The 23,104-nt window shown below is 42.7% G+C and overlaps 1 protein-coding gene across 4 annotated transcripts in view; it reads right to left on the bottom strand.

The window, feature by feature from the left end:
* Nucleotides 1–4,311: 4,311 nt before the first annotated feature.
* Nucleotides 4,312–23,104, bottom strand: part of MYLK4 (myosin light chain kinase family member 4) — a 76,325-nt gene continuing 57,532 nt past the window's right edge. For 2 of the 4 annotated variants that reach the window (XM_070515721.1, XM_014859583.3), the window contains 7 exons: nt 22,347–22,488; nt 19,452–19,522; nt 18,516–18,644; nt 17,720–17,872; nt 14,860–14,938; nt 11,279–11,348; nt 4,312–8,597 (listed from right to left, as the gene is read on the bottom strand). In XM_070515721.1, the coding sequence (XP_070371822.1) occupies nt 11,304–11,348; nt 14,860–14,938; nt 17,720–17,872; nt 18,516–18,644; nt 19,452–19,522; nt 22,347–22,488 (619 nt within the window). In that variant the 3' untranslated portion in view covers nt 4,312–8,597; nt 11,279–11,303. Of the gene's footprint in view, nt 8,598–11,278; nt 11,352–14,859; nt 14,939–17,719; nt 17,873–18,515; nt 18,645–19,451; nt 19,523–22,346; nt 22,489–23,104 lie in introns of all 4 variants that reach the window. The other 2 variants (XM_070515720.1, XM_014859581.3) reach the window with 1 other exon arrangement.

Raw genomic sequence — 23,104 nt, 5'->3', positions numbered from 1 at the left:
CCCTATGGAGAGTCTCACCTGCCAAGGAACTGAGGTCTCCTGCTAAAAGTCGGCATCAATTTGCTAGCTGTGCAAGTTAGCCATCTGGGAAATGGATCCTCCAGCCCCAGTCATGGTCTTTTCTAGTCCTAGTTATCTGTGATAAAGAGAAATAACACCTGTGATGATTCGTGAGCATTGGCTGACACTATATGGCAGAGATGTCACTGAAAATAACAGGCAGGGATTCGTGGATTGAGAGAGAACTGAGGGGCTTTATGAGATGTGTATTTTGGAACAGGCCTTTATGGGAGAGAAGGGAAAAGCGGAGGACCTGTAGCCGTCCTTGTGTGTTCCTCAACCGGCACAATGAGAGGTCAAAGGCAGAAGCCGGAAGAGCTTTTTTTTAGGAAGAACTGTGTGAGATGCTGTGGCCAATTTGTATGATTTACACTGTGATTTACTATAAAATACTCTGGCATGGAAGTCAGTTAACGTTTGAAGGATATTAATCTAATCCAGACTGGATACTCCAAGGCTAGGTAGGTAGCGTTTTAAATTAGCATAAAAAAGCTGGTTTTCACAAACTCTTCTTCTATCCTTACATCTACTCAACACCAGAAGAGTGTGAAACTAGCATAATGGACACTAGAAAATGATTTTTTTTTAATGAGTAAAATAAGTAGTGTTTAAACTATGGATCGGCTAGAAATGTTGAACAGATATGAACGACAACATTCTACTTAAATGAAGAACAAGAATATAACATAATATTAGAATAATAATGTTGTAATAATTCTTATATAGTGATATAAGGATCCAGCAAGCTCAGGCGCCTAATCTCTTGGGAGCTGCCCCTAGGCCTTAGAATTCCATTAGGTCTTATGTTCAGCCATTTCTGGAGGATGCTGTCATCTGATCCAACTAAAGAGTTGCCTGGATCTTTTGATCAGAATATTGTCACATCTGCCTTGAATGAACCTTTCATGCAAGGCACTGTCAGAGGGCCTAAAAAGCCAGACAGCTGGGGCTTCACTGGGCTAGCACAACAGTTTGTATAACTGTGACTGTCCTGCTTCTCATCGTTTGTAGGTATGGCAGAATTCAGCCTGACCCTTGCTTTCATTGTACCAAATACCACCTAGTAGTCAGCTTATGGGGGAGGAGACCGTTGCCTTCACTTGTCTCTACCTGTTGGAAGCTTATATGAACTCCTGAAAAGATTACACATCTGTGCACAAAGAACGAGGCTGCCTGGGCAGTGAGCATACTCTGCGTTTCGGCATGACTGTGCACATAGCATTAGTGTGATGGGGACTCCAGGAAATACCACCTCGCTGGTACCTGGAGCTGGCCTCTTGAGGGAAGCCAGGAGGCAACGTTCTTGGCAGGGGCAGCTGTTGTAGGGGTGGACTGCAGCAATGGAAGGGAGGTGCCCTCGGGTGGTGTCCTGCCAGATGAGGCCACTCTTCCTGACACGCCGGTTCCTAAACTTGTGTAAGAATATTTTGGAAGTCTCTAGAAATAATTGGGTAAGCTTTGAGGGGGCTCAGAGGCCCCAAACTCTGCAGTTGAGGCCATGAGCCAGCTAGGTGCAGATTAATATCTTTCATGACACCCTATTTGTACCACAGTGATGTCTGGGAAACAGGTTACAAGTTCTTGTGGAAGTTCTATATTATGAGTGGTGGGAATAAGCCACTGAAGGAGCATCAGGAACCACCGATCTTCCAAATGGGGCCAGGCCTGAGGTCGGGTTGACGTCCCCTTTCCTTGCAGGCAGTGGTCGGGGAAGTGATGAAGTGGGTTTTGGCACCCTCCCTTTTTGGGGATGATAAGGGAGAATGGCCCCACTGAACTTTGCCGCAGGGGAGAGCAAGGAGAAGCACTGGAAGGGAGATGACTGATTCTTGTCCTGAGTCCCAGGCCCTGAAGCTCTAGCCTTGAGGATCTACTCCGGGGAAAGTGTGGGGCTGTCCACTGGGACCTATCTTGTGCCTATATCAGAGGGTAAAGGAAAACTGTTTTTCTACTCAAAACATTTCTGACACCAAATGTATGGGTTTTTTCTCCAATTCAATAATTCTGACACTAGCTACTTAGAGTTAGCTCAGACCCCACAGGTTAAGGGCTCAGCCCCACTTCAAACACCAGTCACAAGTGGTGCGTCCCCAGGTTTCCCACACTTGACTACAAATTGGGGCTTGCCATGACCCCCTCCTAATTTGCTATGATGGCTCACAGAACCCAGGGAAAAACCTTATTTACTATCACCAGTATATTATAAAGGCTATAATAAAGGATACAAATGAACATCCGGATGAAGAAATATATAGGGTGAGGTCAGGAAAGGTCATGAGCACAGGAGCTTCTGTCCCTGTGGAACTTGGGGTGAGCCACCCTCCCGGCACGTGAATGCAGTCTTGTTCACCAACCCAAAAACTCCCCAAACCCCTTCATTTAAGGTTTTTATAGAGGTTCCATTACATAGCATGATTGATAAAATCATTGACCATTGGTGATTAACTCAACCCCCAGGTCCTTTCCCCTCCCCAGAGGTGGGGGACGGGGCTGAAAGTTCTAACCCTCTAATCATGGGCTTGGTTCCTCTGGCAACCAGCTGCCATCCTCCAAGAGTCTCCTCAGTGGCATAAACTCAGGGATGGTTAAAAGGGGCTGATGATAAATAACAATAGATGCTCCTCTCACCTCTATCACTCAGGAAATTCCAAGGCTTTCTGTGTCTGAAACAGAGGACAACGACCAAACACATAGTTCTTATTGTCTCACAAGATTACAGGGGGTCGATAAGGTTTCCTCACTTTGGGGAAGAAGTCAGAACGCTTCACCTAGAGATTCAAGTGGGAATGACTGGGAGCTGACAGAGAGGGACAGGATTGCTATGTGTGAGGACATAAAGGCTCCACTTATGCTTGAAACTGAGATAATAGAAAATTTAGTGGGACAGAGGCCAGCCCCGTGGCCGAGTGGTTAAGTTCGCACTCCGCTTCCGCAGCCCAGGGTCTCACAGTTCAGATCCTGAGTACAGTCATGGAACCACTCATCAGGCCATGCTGAGGCGGCACCTACATGCCACAACCAGAAGGACCTACGACTACAATATACACCTACATACTGGGGGGCTTTGGGGAGAAAAAGAAGAAGACGAAGAAGAAGAAAAAAAGATTGGCAACAGATGTTAGCTCAAGTGCCTATCTTAAAAAAATTAAAAAACTGATCACTCAAAAAAAAAAAAAAAGAAAAGAATGGAAATTCAATGGGACAGTCTCAAGCCAAGTTGGGGTAAGGGATTTCATTGACGCTGGGAGAGCTGATCGCTGCTGGACTAAAATGGGAATGTTGTCATGGACCCAGATGTCACCCTCAGACACACACAGGCCTTGGAGCTGAACAGTCACAACAGCATTTCCAGCCAAGACACAGACCCCAGAAAGCAATGTGGCAGCCGACGACAGGGTGGCCATCATATACTGAAATTCTTCAGTAATAGATTTTCTGAAGCAGACACATTTCAGATTTCAAAGGACAAAAATAAAGCAGTTTAGTGACAAGTTTGATGTCCTTTATTCAAGGGAAAACAATACACAGGTTGGGGGAGTCCAGTGCCTCACAAGCAGGGGAGCACTGCTCCTGAGGGATTTGGGGCAAGAGCACATTCTATAAAGGCTGGAAGAGGCAATATGGAAACAGGGCATGAGTGGCCAGGGGGTCAGGGATTTCCTTGGAAGGCCCCATAAGGTCCTGTTTTCTAGGGTAAGTTGAGCCCGCTAAAGCTGAGTTGGGGGATTATGATGGGTCTATGCTAGGATTCCTTGACGAGTGTTTCCCATAAGTGCAGGCTGACTTAGTTTTAGATTTGTGACACAGGCCAGGCCACTGAGGTGGCCTCCATTTTGTGGGTCCCGATATACAAGTTAACTTTACCACAGGGTCTGAGGAATGTTCACTGAGGTACATTACAGAGGCTGGACTGCTGCAAATTGCCTTAATAACTCCTTAAACTCTGTTCTGGAACTAGACACTCTACTTATATCTCAGTCAATATTTTTGTATTTATAGGGCGAAAAACACCAAGCCTTGAGATGGTACATTGTGACCACCATGCTTTCAAATGGGGGAGCTGTTTTTCCCTCATGGGGCTGACCAGTATTCCTGCGAATGGTTCTGGAGCCCTATAAGTGTGATATTGCTCTTTTAAGCTATCTTAGTTTCTTAATATCACAGGATTTAACATGTCAGACCTCGTCATAAAGGAAAGAGTTTGTATTGCATTTGCCAAGTCCTCTTTGTTGAGTAATTTAACTCATTAGCCAAAGGATTAAAGTCCATGTTTATTCTTCAATATAATACACATATGACAGTTATACATCTTTATAAGGCAAAGAAATACAACTGAATGAAACTATGATCAGAAATTTAAAAAATACCTGAATATGCAATCACATTATGAAGATATCTTTATTTCTTATCTACACTGATAAACTTTATCCAAAGGACGCACTGACATCTACCAGCTGGGACAACTACAAAATACATGGAAGTCAAAATATGCATGCTCAGGTCTCAGCTGTTTTCTGGTTTTTTGAGTAAATAGTAGTTGAGTTATAAGCCTTCATGGAAGGTGACACTGCCCATATAAAGACCCCTTATGGAAAACGCACCTGACTAAGTGAAGCTAGGAGAAAAATACAGCACTTCTAACATGAGAAACTGTAGGAGATTTCGTGCTATGCAAGGACGTCATCCTAATCCAGGAATTCAACATCCAATAAGTCCAGCATCAAGTTTCCTTTAGGACAGAAAGCAATTTGCCTTTTGGAAATATAATTTTCACCTCCAAGAGGTTTTCGGCAAACATTGTGATGGATAAAAAGATGAACTTTGATTCTAACTTAAGAAAAACAGAAAGAAGTGAAAAAATAAAAAATACAGGGCTGGCCCCGTGGCGGAGTGGTTGGGTTCGCGCGCTCCGCTGCAGGCGGACCAGTGCTTCGTTGGTTCGAATCCTGGGCGCGGACATGGCACTGCTCATCAGACCACGCTGAGGCAGCGTCCCGCATGCCACAACTAGAAGGACCCACGATGAAGAATATACAACTATGTACGGGGGGCTTTGGGGAGAAAAAGGAAAAAATAAAATCTTTAAAAAAAAAAATTTTAAAAATTAAAAAATAAAAAAAAAATAAAAAATACAGGACAAAAGCAAGGTAGGGAGCACCATGGCCCTTGAGAAGTGAGCCCCAGCAGTGCTGTGCCCTATGCCCATGACGGAATTGCTAGGGACGGAGAGCGGAACTGAGGCCACTGACCACATCGCTGAGGGGCCCTCCTCTCCCTCTCATTACACTTACACAAATAAATTTTCCAAATGAGATTCCCTCAACTGGTCTGCAGTCCAAACTGAACAAGGACATGTATGAGACTGGCTGGCACCCCTGTCTAATGGCTGGAGCAGGGGTGGTGGGAGCAGAAGGGGCAAAAAGGAATGAAATAAAGAGGAAGACTCTCATTTCCCTAATATTAACCCACATTTTAATTCTAAAACAAGAAAAAATTTTGCTATACTAATATCTATAAAAATGGAGAAAATATAAGTTCTCACATCTTTCAAGACACATTCACATCAAAGTATGACATGATAATGACAGCATGCCTATTTACATTTTGAGGAAAGAAGGTAAAATAATATCAAGTCAGACAAAAAGCAACTAAAAACAAACCTACAGGACTCAACAGACATGAGAGTTACCCAATTTCAACCTGGAAATCTTTTCCCCAAGTTACTCAGGTGAGAATCCATTCCAGAGGTTTTCATGCCACAAACTGGGGTGTGGGTCCTATCTTCCTTGATTTTTAAATAGCAACAAATTCTGGCTAAGTGTTGGTATCTTACAAATTACAAATGTGGGCGTGCTTTTCCCTTAATAGTTCATGAGGTTTATTCCTCTCCAGGCAGTAAAAGGACCCCATCAGTGCTTAATTTCCTCCACTTACTAAAAAAATGGCAACTGCCTAATGTGAGTGAGTGAAGCCACAACTTCCATTAAGAGGGTGGAGGAGAAATACAGGCTCTCAAATCCTAATGACTTCTTGGAAAAATTGATCACAATAGCCCTAGTCTAGCCAGACTCAGCTTCTCTGGGTCCATGCTCGCATCTGGTTTGATTCCCTCGCTTTGCAAAGCCCTCTTTTCCCATCAGAGCAGCAATCGACCAAGTTATGGGCTTCTGCTGGAGCAGCCACACATTGGCGTGGAGAGAGGAGACAGGATGAGTAGGAGACAAATTCTCCCATTTCACCATAACTCTAGACTGCAATAATCAACTCTGCAAGGCAAACTATCCCCAACTCTCATATAAAAGGCACCCCACTGGCCTGGGGATGCTTCCCCAATCCAAATGTGGAAATTTAACTACAAATTCAAAGGAGATCCATTTTTAAAGTAGAGTCTCCTTTCTAAACCTCTAAAAGAAAAAACAAACCACACCCACTAACTGCAGGGTCATCAGTGGATTAATTTGGCAAAGAAATCATTCCTTCATTTGGCCTACGCTGTCCCTTCTATGTGTGGCCGGGCCTGGGGAAAGTTTATTTGCCAACGTGAGTCAAAGCTAGATGCACACTGCACATGTGAAAGACCTCCTGCTCAATCTGATAGAGAATCTACACCACAGGACAGAACACGCCCTTCCACGAGGGGTTTCAAATCAAACCCTTGTGTCCTATTTAGCATCTGAGTGAATGCCAGCTCTCTGTGGTCTGAGTAGTATTAATGCATGCACTGGCTTGTATTTTTCTAGACTCGATGAATACCATCAGCTAAAGATAGCACAGTAATATAACACTGCAGTCACAGGGCTTTTTTTTTTTTTTTTTTAAGAAAACTAAATTAAACATTTTAAGCATAGTCACATAACAGGAACAGGAGAAACCAACCTTGGGTAAATGCATAGGCCAAAGGAAAAAAGAAATGCATGACAGTGTAAGCACAAATGCTAGAAAGGAGTCAGTCTTACAGCTGGCATGACCACTAAGCTGGCATGTGGCCTTCACTACATTACACATTTTCTTCTGTTGCTACTCCTCCTTTACCTTACCCAGAGAATAAGGATGTTGCACATATAGTTATGTGTGGCCATGCTGCAAGGAGTCACTAAGTGGATGTGAGAAATAATGGAGAAAAGCCAGTGCAAATCAAATCTGCCTTCACTCATACAGCCACCACGTTATTCTTACCCCATATCATCACCATTATGACAACCAGAGCCCAAAATAGACATTATCATAAGCTGATCTCAACACAATGGTTATTTGGAAATGGAAAATGAAGGAGAGCTTAAGAAGCTGAATGATGAGCTTGGATGTGTACCAGGAGTTAAGCGTGGCTTTGCCTTGTCTCTTCTTAAAGAAATGGCGTGGCTGTTTCGCTCTTTGGAGGCCCTGTAACCTTCTGTGCTGTATACAGTAGGGCTCCCTTCGCTTATTAAACAGCTGTGAGGAGATGGCACACGACCTCAGGAACAAGAAGGAACTTCCAACTGGAAATCTTTCTCGTGTAGAAAAAGTGAGCAGAGGTGCTCCCCTTGTCTTCGGCTTCTGAATGCCCTTTCTTCACAGCCAGGAGCCACATGAGACTCTGCGGAGCTGAGATCACTCATCTTCACAAAAGTTTGAGTTTACCCAGAAACTTGAGTGCTATTTCCCAGATCACTTGAACACTGGAAACAAAGCATTGTCCTTCCTCAGGATACACAGACCCATCTCTTCTTGACAACTGCAGTGAGGAAAGCTCTCAGGACTGTCAACATTATTCCAAAGGTGGCCATTTTGAAGACTCACCATGAACAGATACCTCTTGCACCGCCTCTCAAAACCAGTGTGTTCCATGCAGATGAAGGTTCAATCAGACGAGAGGAGGGACCACACTGTGAAAATGCATGCCACTCATTTGAAAGTAGAAGCAGCTACTTGGAAGAAACTGATGCGCTTGGAGGAAAGTTTAGAATAAATGGAAGATATAATGGCTGATGCCTCTTGCCTCAGAATTCAAAGAAAGCTTATGTTCCAGAAAGCAAATTATTTATCAGTTGGATTCACCTGATTTCAGACCAAATCAAAATAATAAAGTCTGAGAAATGATGTGTTGAAGGATGCACCACACTTAGAATGTTTTCTGGGGATATAATCACTTGAAAGTCACAATTTAATGACTGGAAACAGTTTTCTCCCTCTAAATACATCCTCCAGGTTTTAAAATCCCAAATAAATCTCCAGGATGATTGCTCTAGTAATATGAGAAACAGCAGAAATAATGCATCCCTTGCCCTAGTGACTAAAATCAAAAATAAAAATAGAAAATACAACCTAAGATGGCAGGGAAACGGCTTCCCAAGTGGGCACTACCATAGGGGTGGGGACATGAGGGCAGGCGGGCAGGGCTGCAGCACTGGGTGCCCTCTGCGCACGGCCAAGGGGCTCAGAGTTCAAGCGTGGCTGCTCCTCTGGCTACGGCCACCAGTCATCACAGGGGTCAAGGCAACAGAACTGCTGATTTTTCCAAAAATCTTCTCGAAGCAGCAGCAACCACAGCAGTTTTCCTGCAAAGCAAACAAAATATGACTCTTGTTAATTCAGCAGCGCTTTTGCAATTGTCATTAGTTGGTTGCGCCCCTTAGGAAAACCACACATGAGTTTTTATAACATGTGTGTATGTGAGAGAAAAAAAGAAACCCCTTGAAGGATCCCACTGCTTACCAGAGTTGGGTTTTTTTCAGTTTTTGCAAGATATTTTAGTACTATTTGCAATATCGAAGGACAAGGCCTCTTTGTTTCCTCTGAAGCACAGCCAACTCCCAAAGTTGCTGCCACCCCGTCCGTTCTGTCAGCTCAATCCCAGCATCAAGGGGAGAGTGTGGATGGCGTGTGCGGAGGTTTCTATTTGCTTTATGACCATGTCTGACCCCAGGCCCGCACGCTGCTTGCTGTCCTACACCATTCCTACAGATGTGAGGAGGTGTGCTCCATCATGTCTCACAGGTTGGCAAAAGATGCAACAGAAACAAGAAATGAAATGCCACCAGGTTGACTTTTAGAGTGTTTCCTCAACCCATCAAAAAACCTCTAACAAATTGCAGGAGATTTATATGCCTCAATTTACATTGTGGATTATGCCTCATCCACAGGGCCTGGAAGTCGCTCTTTTTCCACAGGAATAATCTTCAACCACCAGATTTTAAAAATCAATATTATCTCAAAATTGGTTTTACTCATGATAGATCTTGCCAAAATCCCCATCTTATCCTGGCAGGAAATATTGTGAAGAATGATCTTTTCCTTTTTTTTGCACATTCTTCTCAAATGAGGTTGCTCTCAGAATTAATGTCTTAAGCTTACATTTTAATCTGACAAAAAAAAAAAATTAGGACAGTAAACTAGGAAGCATCCACCTCAAGTGGACCTGAAATGACTCTTCTCCCCTGTGGCAGGACCGAGGCGAATGTCTGGAGGGGTCCCAGAAAGGCAGGCAGCCAGCCTAAGGGACCATCAGGAGGCAGACCTGACCAAGTTCAGAGAGGCTCGCAGCAACCCCAACAAGATGGCGTCTAACGGGGCCAACATGACCAGCTTGGGTGCTGTTGTCTTTGTCCTCTGCGTAGCTGCCACTGCCTGGGCTGACACTCCTTCTTTTCCATCACGTTAGGTTCAAAGCGCCAACTTGATGTGGAAAGACTCCTCCACCTCCTACCACCATTTCCTCCTCATACTTCCCCCACCAGACCCTGGCAGCAGGCCTGCCTTGCAAGGCAGCCTCCAGTCACCCAGTGAATTCATTCCCACCAGGCCTCAAAAGTGACTGCAGTGCCCATGGTGGGAAGGTGGTTTGTGGCAAACCCCTGGGGTTTGTGGTACCCTGGGACCAAACTGCTTTAGGAGGAGGGAGTGGAGAGACAAGGAAAAACAGGCCTGCTGCCTGTAGACTCCGGTGCTCACAACTCCCTGCCAAGGCCGGGCCGCACTCAGCAAGCTCGCACCCCAGGCCCAGGAGCACAGAGAGGGCTTTCTCTCTCCACATTGTCACACAACACAAAACTACCTTCTGCTCTTCCCAAAACTTTAATGTCCTTGCTATTTTTGACAAATGGGAATGGTCTTTGCAAATAGAAAGCACAAGCCTTCCTGTTGACTTTTCATAGACTTCTAGATGAGTGATAGACTCTTAAGTAAATGACCCTTACACCAAAGGCCAAGGCTTTCCTAATGCTGGTTTGTGACTTTTATTAAGATTTAATGATTTATTTCTACCCTATCTTATTTCTCAAAAGATTCAAGGCAGCTTACAAGAATATAAATTGACAAACAAAAACCTCAGGACCAGAATAAACACAAATCAGAATAAAAGATTAAGACCAGGCAGCAGAATGCAGACTCACGAGTCATGAGTCCTACATAGTTAAAGTTAAGCTGCAGAAACAGCCATGGATTTACTGCCCCAAATTAGGGAGCCAACTTGCTGGAGGGTGCATGGCTCCCCAACAAGGACATAAATGTTGGGATTTCTAAGTCTTCTGTAATAGTGCACTTTCTTAGGCTTCCCCTTTAGGGCATAAATTGGGCCAGCTTATTGATATAATAGAAGAGGCTCACATGTCAAAGTCTCTCCTAAGAACTGTGACAAAATTCTAAGCAGGATAGAGACTTTGTATCCAGTGGTGGTTCTTTGGGATCCAAGAGTGGAGCAAGACCAGGAGGCAGCTCAGGGGAGAAAAGCAAACGTGGGCTATCGATTCAGAGGCCCTGGAGTGGATGAGGCTCTACCATTTGCTAGCAGTATGGCTTTGGGGGAGTTATTTTGTCTCTGAGTCTCTGAGACTCGGTTTTCCCATCTATACAAAAAAGATACTACTTCCTCTGATATCGCGTCGTTGTTGTAAGGACTACGAGAAACAGTTTCTGATCAGGTACTGGCACCTACCGAGAGAATTACTGAGTACCTACTATGTGCCAGACCCTGCCCTCAGGGCTTTGCGTGACTTATCTCATTGGAGCCACTCAAAAGCTTAGGAAGTAAGACTGTCCCCACCCCCCAAATCAGGAAACTGAGGTTTCTTTGCTAGGAAATGGCAGAGCCAGGGTGCAAACTCAGCAGTCTGATTTTGGGGCCTCCTCTCAACCAAAACACTGCCCTGCATCCCGTATGCAATCAACATTCCATTCCTTTCTCGCTCCTCTCTCTCGAGGTTTGCACAAGCATCTCTTCAGGAAAAACCCTGAGACCCACCTTTCAAACGGGCACCTTCTGTAGGCTATTTGGTCACATGGTCCTGAGTGTCAGAGCAGCAATTCTTCTTCTTCTAGGAAAACCAGAAGACATTTCAGGAAGGATTAGAACTTTTTTCAACAGTTCTTGACTTACGAAAACACTTGAGTCAATAACTTGCTACTGAGTAGAAAGCGTTCTTCAAGCATTTTCCTGAAGCCTAATGGCTGACGACCCTCTGAGAGATACACTGAGCCACCTTCGGAGTCCAGCTCAAACACGGGTCCCCCGCACCTAATGCTCCTGTCATCGCTACCCTTCCTCTAACAGTCAGGGACAAAGAGCTTAGCACCTAGTGACACAATTTTTACACATATGTGTTTTGCCAAAACTTCCTTCAAAAATATTCACTTAGACAAAGCACAAGTCAAGACTGAAACTAGGCTGCAGTGACTATAAAGATGAGTCAGACACAGAAACTGCTTCTTCCAAAAGTTTCCAAGTCTAGTAGACAAGAATTATTTAAGTGCCATAAGAGAGGCTCAGGAAGACAGAGAAAGCACCTCTAGTTTGGGGATTGAGAAGAGCTGTCTTAAAGGAGGTGACATTTAGGCTTGAGACAATCGCTAGGATCTGGGCTGATCCGGAAGAAGGAGTGGAGACAGGACTGGACAGCCGAGATGGGGATCTCCTGGAGCAGGCCTGCACTGCTGGTGGGTTTGCTTGGTGTGCACTGTGGGGACACTTGAAGATTTTTGATTAGAGAGCAATACGATCAGAGTTGTAAGTAATAGAATAATGATTCGTGAATTAGATAGAGAGTGGCTGGAGGTTGGAAATCAGCCCACAGGTTATTTTGTTAGTTCAATAAACTGGAAGGAGGATGTGGGCTGGGGTAGTGGCCTGGGGACGGAAAGGAAAGGGAGGGGGCTTCGCAGCTCTGGGAGGAAGGAAACCGCCATATTTGTTCAGTTTTCCTTCCTTCGGCCCCAAAGCATTTATTAAGTCTGCAGTATGTGCCTGCTGAGTTCTATTCGATTTGTGCTTTGGAAATGCTTTGCTCCACCCTAGTTGAGAGCTGTTTCTGATGGAAGATGGGTTACGTATGGATGGCTGGGGACAGAGAAAGGTTGAGAACCACAGCACGTCATCTTGAACATATTGTAGAAGGCAGAGCACTTCAAGACCTTAATTTCTAAGAAGAAAAATCCTTCTCAAATTTAGTGACTGATCATAGGCATGCTAAAGCAGGAGGTGCTTTTAAGCATGAAACAATTAAAAGAGACAAATAAAAGTTTATAAATGACTTTTAAAAATGTGGAATTTAGATTTAAGAGTAAATAGTTTAGGATAAGAGTTAAATTTTCAACATAAAGTTAAATTCTGACTTTATAAAACATACCAGAACCAAGATTATTCCAAAAATGAATTTTCTGGAAAAATTTAGTCTCAGTATTTAATTGAAAAATATAATATATTAAGCTTGAATATTTTCTTTCAGTAACACCAAAAATGTACAGTACGTGAATGGTTCTGGAGACGTCATCAGGCCTCCTTTGCCCAGGAGCCCATTATCCAGCAGGAGAGCAAAGCGTGAAGCTCTGCCCGAACTCCGGAGCCCACACTGGGATGCTGGCTCCGTCACTCGCTCCTGAGGGGATCCTGGCAAGCACTTATCCCCTGTCCTCAGTTTCCTCATCTATGTAACGAGGATAATAACAGTGCCCGTTTCAGAGGGTTGGTACAAGGGTTAAATGAATTAATTTTTGTAAAGCAGTTAGAACAGTGCCTGGCACAGAGTCATATAATTATAACTTTCATGATAACTAAGTTTATACAGTGAAATTTGTTTTTTAAAAAAGAAAATCCTCACTATTTTTGAAATATCTATTCATCTTAGGTACCAGCAGTTGGATAGAATAACAAAAAGGTGATTTTTGTTGCTGTTGTTACATGATTTTAAAAATATTTTTAAACACTTTTGAAACTGTATAATGTCATTAATTATCTGCTGTGGTTTCTATATTGTCCTACCATGTCAAAGTGTATTTGGACACCAATAAGCTTGGATAAAAATACATTGGTGGAAAATTGGCCCAAAATAGATTGGTAACTCTAATAAGCAGTTTATGCAGTCTGGGTGAGGTACCGACTAGGTAATAAGTCTATTTTTACTTGACATCAGTACCAATTATCAAGGAAAGGTATATTCAGACACAAATAAAACTTAGTACTGATGCTGAATTTAGAAGTAAAGTTAATTTCAATAAAAACTGGATGTGGAAAAGATTAGTACCTGAAGCATAGTCATTCCAGCTTTGTTGGTCAGTGAAAAAGCCCCATTCCACAACCCCGGGGAGTGGGAGAATGAGGAATGCACAGGGAGGAAATGACAGTGCAGCACACGCAGACTTCGTCAGGGCAATACAGCAGCTGTCTGAACTCATCTCACGGCAGACCTGTCCCCAGCGGGGCGTGAAGGCATAGATTGCATATTGCCTCTATATGTATCTTACCCAACTGAACATCCTAAATGTTTAGCAAAGTTACTTCAGTGTTACACATCTGCTTCTGTGTTATTTCTATAAGCCACAGTGATTTGGATGGAGATAGTCTAACGGAGGCTATTGTGGTGATTCTGGTAAGGAGTGCCCCAGGCCAGAAGAACCACGGGGATGGAGACGACTAGACGGATTCCAGAAGCAGTTGGGGAAAATATTGTACTGAACTTGGAGATAAATTAAACATGAGATGAGAGGATCGAGGTAGAGGGGGGACACAAAGAAGATGCCCTGGGGGCTCTTTTAGGCCGTTCATCTGAGGGGCTAGCTGAGGATGAGGTGAGGTGGTTGGGGATGAGTGCCGTGTAAGACTGAGAAGATCCCAGTGGAAATGTCCATACACAGGTGGATACATGGATCTGAAGCTTAGGAGAGAAACTTATGCCAAAGGGACAGAGAAGGGAGTAGAAACACAAACAGTAATCAAGGCCATGAGAGTAGATAGGGATTTTATGGGAAAAAGTTAGTGCAGAATGTGGGCTCAATTATTCTCAACAAGTCCTTCACTCATCTTTATTTAGTCTTTGGGAAGAGTCTCCTTCACATATATTTACATTACTCTCTGGACCAAGTTAAGTATTATAGTTTATTGGTGCCTAGAGCAGACTACACCAAGTAAGCACAGAAATTAAAATTCTGAGTTCCGTTTTAAGGAGGCCTGTTTATCTTGATGTACATTAGCATATTTTTCCAAAACTTTATATGTTTCTATATCTCAGGCTACATATGTGTGCGTAAGTGTATGTCATAGTACAGTGATGTAATTCATTTTATAATGGATACAATGATTTAATAATAAACATAATAAATAGTTATGCTGAAAATAATACTCTACTAAACAACATAATTAGCATTTACTTTTAAAAACACCAATGGCTCAAGAAAAGTATTTTAAGTAGTTTAACACTAGCACAAGAATTGAAGCCCGTGAGAAAAGGAATTAGAAAGAAACTCACTTAAGGCTAAGATGCCTCGAGCATCTGATCACCAAACACTGGAGATCGACCAGAAAAGAAGAGGAGAAACAACCAGCCTTGTTACCTGTGTGCTGAGTCTGGAGTGGAGCTTGTGGTCGGACAACCAGGGGTGCTTGAGAGCTTCACTCGCACTTATTCTCCAACTAAAGGGAAGTTCAGGAGGTTATTAGTGAGGACACACCAAACGAGGCCTGAATCGGCCATTCCACCACGACTCCGGCCACCGCCTTTGCGGATAGCTGAAAGTCAAATTCACGAGCAATTCTATCTTCTCTGGAATTGTTGACGGTCACAGGTTACTATCAGGCCGACCAGGATAACAACGTTGGTAAGACAAGCGGGACAAATGATCCAACATTCTTGTTAATTACTGAACATCTACTTTCAGATATAAGGTCCCGTTCTTGATGTAATTTCATAAATTGAACTTTTACTAGTGAGCTGAAGAATAAACACGTATTTATTATTATAATAAGAGTAAAATGCCACAATGATTCTTGATGATTGCAAAAGCAATTGAAGTATTAAACCTTTTCAACAATAGGCATTAACTTTTGAATTAAAAAGTTTTGAAGAGTTAAAGAAACAGAGAAGTAGATGGAGAGTTAATGTAAGTATTGAGAGAAAGGATACTGGATACCTTTACAAAAAACCCTATTCTTTTGCTCCAATAAATGTTTATACAATTTTTAAAAATATGAGAAAAAATTCTGAGGATTGTAGTGTATTCTAATTTTAAGCTTTGTAAGCTTGTTTTGTGTGTTAAAGTTTATCACATTAAACCAAATAACCTTTCAAAATAAAAAATTGTGAGTGAACAGTCTACCGTCTGCTTCCAAAACGATATCAATAAAGTCGTTTGACGTGGTCAGGAAGCTTCAGTTTGTAGGAGTGCTTCAATAAAATTGCTTCATCAGATATAAATATATGAGCATAACAAGAGGAGATAAGTTTTTAGTCAAGGAAGGAAAATTTAATAACTTGGTGACATCACCATTAGTAGGACATAAAATGATTAAAAAAACTCCCGACCTTCACCAACCTCAGTCGGAAGTGTTATTCCATTTAATATCATAAATTCTCAGTATTGGACCTCCAGAGCCATTTCAATAGCTGAAAGTGCCGAAAAATTATTATTCTTATACTCTGATATCAACTTTTAAAATCTGACTGTTAAAAAGTTAACAGTAACATCATACTAATAATTAAATTCCTAATACAATTTCAAGTTTATTTTTGTACTCCAGAAGTTTATTCTATGATAGTCGTATTTGGCATTGGCCTTAGTCTCATCCAAGTACTGACTTGAATACTTAGCCAGCTGTCCCTCTGTGCAAATGTGTGGCTGCTGCTCCTGAAGTATTAACGAAGCCCTCAGACTAAGGCGTGGGCAGTGCATGGGCGCTGGAGCCCACCAGGCACGGTTTGGACTCTGCTCTGAGTTAGCTGTTTGACTGCTTCATTGCTCTCGGCCTCAGTTTCCTCATCCGTAAAATAATGGTGCTAATATCCATACACCATGGGATTATCAAGGAGACTAAGTCAGACAGCACATTTAAAAAATGTATCTGTAAAGCAGGGTCTCAGGAAATGCGCACTTCTCATCCACCACAGATTCGATAGAGCTGACATTGTCCGTGTGATCACTGCCTGGCATATGGTAATGTGCAAGCAATAATAATAGCGACATCAGCTGTTGTGCCTGTCCCTTAAAGGTAAAACCAGTGCCTGTTCATTGCCCTCCTCTCAGAGCCATGCCGCAGCCTGGCCACATCCTCCTCACCCTTGAGGACTCAACTCTGGCCCTTGTCAATACGGTCTATCTTTGCATTAACCACACTGTACCACTTCTTTTTAAAAATACCTCTCTCTTCTTTTAGATCAAGAGGCAGGGACTGGGCTCTATATATTTGTTCTCGACACTCCAGACACACTCCTGGCAGACTGTAGATAATGACTCAGTGCTGGAGTGTCAGGCACTGCGCCGGGCCCCTTCCCCACACTGTTTCCCTACCTCCCCCAACTTGTGCCCCTCCTATCTATTGGTTTGTGGTCAGGTTTATTAATAACTTACAAGCCAGAAAGATAATAAAACAATAAAGCAAATATTGTTGGCTCTGAAAATCTTAAATACTATCTACCATTATATGTATTAGGTATAAAACCATCTAAAATAGTGTGTTTGACAGGTCAATCACAATGACCCCCCCCCCCACCCTATAATTCTAAAATGCAAAGCCCTACATTTTAATACTACTCTTCTTTGTCCACTGATTTTTGAATTAATGTGGTCTTAGCATGACAGAAAATAGAAGGCCATATAATATCTAATGGTTAAGTGTGTGGCCTTGGGGGAAGGTTGACTTATGTTTGGTTATCAGTTCTGCAACTTATTAGCCATATGGTCATGGCAAACTACTCAGAGGCTCACCCATAAAGTAGTAATGGTCATTCCACCTCATAGATTTGGACTGGGGACAGAAGAGAGAATGTCTATAAAGCTCTTGGCTCCATCTGGCCCATAGTAGGTTCTCAAATGAAGTAATAAAGTGTTCAGCTACATAGAGCCGCATATGCACTTTGTCGATGTTAAAGGGATCATGGAAATAACTTATCCCAAACCTTTCATTTTGAGAGTGAGTCCACTGGGACCCAGGAGGAGTCCCTAACTGCTAGAACCTAGCTGCAAGAGACAGGAGGGAAGTTTTCGCAGCCCCTTTCAAGCCTCATGACCAAAGCAGTCTGTGATCTCAGTAAACTGGGTCAAGAGCTTCAGACTCATTCTATTTACATCTTTGCAGGAGCATCCCAGATGTCATTCAGGGAATTTGGTGGTTATCTGCCATGAATTCTAATAACCCTGGTGGCATCCTGTTTCCCCATCAGGCCTACTTCTTCCAGAGCGTAGAATGAACTGGGGTTACCTCTTCTCCTTAATCAGAAGCTTGGAGATGAACTCCCTGCCCTCCTCTGAGATGTCCTGAAATTCTTCATCCTCTAAATCCCATCTGCAGGCCAGGATGTTGTTCAGGGTCTCAGCATCATTATCACCCAGGAAGGGGGACAAACCACTAAGTCTGTAAGACACAGAATCTAGAGTGAGTATTTTTTTACACAGCCTCAAACCCTTTAGAGATAGGTTACTTTTTTAGTTCTGTCACTTAAAACTGAAAGAAGACAAATAACCAATAATTAAGCATAATGTTATATTATTGCAATCCAGAAAATGCTTACCTCTACCACCCCAACTCTTAATTAAACAATTGCAACAATGAAGGCAGCAGCTACACTCCGATACGAATCTCAAAGAATAGTACAGCTTCTTTTTTAAAGCATTTTACCGCTAGCCAAGTGCTGTCACACGCTTAGATGGCAAACACCAGGAGGAGCACCTCTGGAGTAAGGCTAGCATTAGTCACTTTGGAGATGAGGACACTAGCTCTCTGTTTGTTTCTAACTATTTTTAAGGCATTGGTGCTGTACTAGGAGTCAAAGTGACGAGTGAAGAAGACATACATTTTCTTTTCTGATGATGCGCAGGGAAAGAATTTACTCCTTTCACCCACAGGATTCACCAGAGCCTAGGAAGTAACTGAATATGGCACTGTGTTATTTATTTTTGAAAGACCTAAATTACGGCTTTTATTCAAAATAGCAAGACCTCATAAAACATGCACGGGGATTGAGAATGTGTGTCAGAAAGACCGGAGATCTGCTTACAGCATATAGGCAATGACCCCCACACTCCACATGTCAGTGGGAAAGGAAACAAAATCATAGTTCACAACTTCAGGGGCAAGAAATTCTGGAGTCCCAAAGTTCACCTTCAGCTTCTCTCTGGGTTTGTATCTGAAATTTAGGAGAGAAAGTGGAGGGATGGAGAGTGTCAATCAAAAATCAAAAGTCACGGAAACTGAAAAGACGCAGTCCATAAGACAGACTAACTTCAGCCACACAATGAATTTAAAATAACCAGACTTTAAAGGAAATCACCTATTTAAGAGCTAGTGTCACAAACTTGTAGAGAAATTCCAGGAGTTTTAGGGATCATAATTCATACTATAAAACCTTGATAATCTGAAATAGTTGTGGGAAAAGCCACTCAGAATAATTAGAACAGCTGAATTATGGAATACGACAAAAGGAAAACTGACACAGTCCTTAACAGGGAGATGGCTTGAATCAGCCCATATTAATGAATAAATGAAATGCAATAATTTACAACATCCATTTTGTTTCATCGTTGATGTGCTGAAGTCCATGCAAACTCTTTGTTCCCTTAAGAAGCCTGTAAGTGCCAGCACAATTGGCAATCTTGTTTACACTTCTAATTTTTTTTAAAGTAAATCTTCTCTTTACAAGTGGAAGAAATTTAAAAGACTACGACAAACTGCTATAAATTCTAAATTAACATCTTCAAATTTAATAACTTCACTGTATTGGGTTTTAATTTTACATATTTTTTCTTGCACGTACTTAGAAACTTCTAAACACTCAAATCCCAAAGTCAGCAAGGTAAGGCTGAACATAATTTGTGTTAAGTTAATTCTAGATGAAGGTATGAAACCAAGGGGTATATCAAATTTATCTTTGCAAAGAAAGAGAAGCTATCATGCTCCCAACCTCCTTCATACACCTATGTCCAAACAGACATACCTTCTGGCCAATCCAAAATCAATAATTTTTATTTGTTTAGCATCCCGATTCACACACAGGATATTCTCAGGCTGCCAAGAGAAAGAGACACATTAGCAATGAAAACAACCATCATTCACTCAAATTGTCCTTGAACCACAACTAAAAATACAGCGATGCTCAGGAAAAACATATCAGGCCTTTCACTTTGGGGCTGGCTTGTCTGTGTGGGTATTTTCTCCTTTAATTATGTGGTGGATGAGGTTGTGGGTACCCTGCCAACCCTGCATTACCCTGCCGGTCCGTCTCCCTGCTTCTGCAGTTTACCATAATTCGTGAGTTCAGGCAGAGGCCTCCTTGAGGGAAGAAAGAAAAGGAGGCTTTTCAGTGCTTTCCAAATGGACTGGTGGAGGCCGTCTCGGACTTGACATCTGCCCCCTAAAATTATTAAGTATGAATTTCCCCTTCTTGGAGGAATATTTTTCCCAAGGATTTATGAGTTCCAAGAGAAATGGCCTGATTCATTTAAACAGCCACACCGAATATGCAATATAACGTGAACGTTCCTGACCTCCAGATTTTCCCTTTGCGCTTGGTCTATGGGAAAGTCATATGTAAAAGGAAGGCTTTTCGCCCTGTTCATTCTTCATTCTCAGTAATTCCAGTTTTGCTGAGTTTGGTCTCAATGCCTAAAACCCTTGACTAAGTGTCCCCTTGGAGTTTGACTCTGGTAAGACTCTGCCCTGCCAGTCTGACAGTCTTGGGGTGAAGAGGGAGAGACGTAGACAGTGGCGCTGCGACTCCGCATCGACAGCGTCTTACACGTGGACCGCCATTTGTTAGGACAGTGGCGCTGCGACTCCGCATCGACAGCGTCTTACACGTGGACCGCCATTTGTTAGGACAGTAAACTGAGGCCTGGGAAAAATAAGGGATTTGATTTGATTTAAAGTCAACGTCATCCATAAAAGAGAGAGAAAGTTTTCAAAGAACTGCCTGGAGCTCTCAAGTTCGCGCCCCAACTCTTCCCAGAGAGCTGTCAGGCATTACTAGCTGAGTCTCTGAATCCCCAGGAACCCAGGTCCCATCCTTTAGCGGGGATCCTGGGTGCTCCTCCCCTGCTGTCTGTGTGGAAAAGAGGTTCAGATGAGATCAGAAACTCAGGAACACTTTGCAAAATCATGTAGTGTCTCCTTATCAATATTCAATAGTCCATTTGGTTGGTCATAATGTCTTTTGAAGCCCTTTTCCAAAATATCTCTGAAACAGATGTCCATGAGTAAAAGCTATTTATAGAGAAGTGAATTCTATATAAGAACATTCAGTTTCATGTTTAATAACTGATCATGTATAAAGCTGTCCAACTGTCAAAGAATACTATGACATAAAAATTTGCAGAATATAAAGAAACAGCTTTGAGAACACTTCAAAAAGTTAATTTTTTCTAATTATGAAATTAAAGCATATTCATGAGTAAGATTTGGAAAACACAGGAAAATATAAAGACCATTTTCAAGTCACCTATAATCACCTCTATCTAGTGACAAGTACTCTCAATATTTTTGGCCTTTTCTTTCCGAGGAGCTTTCTGAAAGGGCTGAGTGGTCCTTAATGACCCATCCAGCTGTTGCCTTTACTATTGTCTTTACATCCAAGCCATAACTAAAAGCGCCCATTGCAAGTTCTCAATCAACATTATGAAGCCACATATGGAGTTGTTTGACTTACGATGGGTCAGGTCCTAGTTCCAGTTGCCAATCAAATCCCTTTAGGGATATCTGTAGAATATCTACGCTCAATGAAAATGCTCCGCGAAAATACACATTATCAAACTCAGCTCATAGCCAAGGGCTTTGTCAACAATTTTTAACCTCTGACATCGTCATTTTATATACCACTTCCTCCTGCCCTGTGAATGGGAGACTCAATGCACATAAATCAAGACAGTGAGGAACGCCATGTAATTAGGAAGAGAGGCCCATGGAAACCTATTTAAGGAAGTTAAATTTATTTAGCTCTACAATCCCTGATGACTTCCAATAGGTGGTATGTTACATAGAATATATATTTGTCAGGCTGTGCAAACAGGGAAATGAAAAAATGACTGAGCCACACATGAAAATGCACTTTATGATACTCAGCCCTAATATTAGAGCTGGTCAGAGTTATTGGGCCTGGATCTTCCCTTGGTTGAAACTAGGACTACGTACAGCCCAATTCGAGGGACTTCATAATGGGAGAGAGATCAGAAGGGAAGGGTCATTAAATAAGAGCAGAAAAGAAGGCAGCTTGGCTCCCGCAGTTCACAGAGGCTTTCCACCATTTCCAGCTTGGTGCCCAGCCCCACCCCCACGACCCTTCTCTGTTCCTTAACATTTTAGCATCTCCTTTCTGGCAGCCCTGTAACCCATTCTGCCACAGGTTTTTCCTCAGTGCTCTAGTATGCTCATAGAAAACAAATCCCTGAAACCCAGAGCTTCCTGAAAGATTCTCGGAGCGTGCTGGGGATTCTTGAAGAGCTGGAAAGTTTGGCTACTACTAAGGAGGTCTGCGATAGCTAAAATCCTCCACCTACTTAGCCTCACAATGAGCGGGGACACAACCAGGGTGGTGGCGGGGATGGTTTTAATTCTAAACTTTTAGAGAAACCATCTCCCCCGTGGATTCTTTCAACACAGGCAAGATACAAGTATCTGAATAGTAGTCCCTAAAGATGGAGACAAGCAAGTGTCGGGGGTGACAGAAGTTAGGAATGGGGAGAGGAAGCTAAGAATGCGGGCTTTATTAATTCCTGAATATGTACCTAGTGGCAGGATAAATATCCTGAGCTGGTGTGCAGTGTCTGACAGGGCCCACCCTCCACACGACGGAGAGCTGGGAAGGGTGGACATTTCATAGAATATCAACACACTCTACCTTCAGGTCCAAGTGGAGGATGTACATCTGATGCATGTGCCTTATCCCCTCACATATCTGCCTGATGAACAGGATGGTGTCCAGCTCAGTCAGACTATAACTATCATCAATGACGCGGTCGAACAGCTCCCCGCCATCCACACTGCAGGGGGAGAGGGGGATTCCTCAATGAACATGTGGCTTTCTTGTAGCAGCTTGGTGTTGAAGCTCCTCTAACTCTTCGAGCAGATGTGTGCACAGTTATTTTTCTGCCTATCTCGGTGAGATGGCTCTTATGTTGAAGGCCCTTATTTTAGCCACCAGCAATTTCACAAATGGAAAGTGTCATCCAGTGGCTGCAGCTCTGGAGCAAGTCCACATCTTCCATTTTCTAACATACATGGACATAAAGAGGACTCTAAGAAGGCAGGGTGGGGAGGCAAGGTCTCCTCAGACTTATTTCAGTGATAAAGTGTTTCTATGTGGCTGATGCTAAATATTTTATTATCCCAAATTCTGTATTGCACAATGATAAGTAAAGCCCCAAATGGGGGGGGGGGGGGGGAAGGAACTGAATCACAACTCTGATTCAGTGTTAGTTAGAACTACTCACTTTCTAAATAAACACATTAAATTTTTATAAAGGTGATTTTAAATGGACACTTCTTACCCTTAATTCTTAGGTTTAACATCAACTATGTATTAGCAATTAGGTTGAAAGTGAAATGTAGTTCAAAAATCACTTTCCTCCAGATTAATCAAAATAATATTTAAGCTGG

The sequence above is a fragment of the Equus asinus genome, chromosome 8 (genome assembly GCF_041296235.1).
Source record: "Equus asinus isolate D_3611 breed Donkey chromosome 8, EquAss-T2T_v2, whole genome shotgun sequence".
Classification (NCBI taxonomy): Eukaryota; Metazoa; Chordata; class Mammalia; order Perissodactyla; family Equidae; genus Equus; species Equus asinus.
The sequence above is the reverse complement of the archived record's forward strand: the minus strand, read 5'-3'. Positions and strand labels throughout refer to the sequence as shown.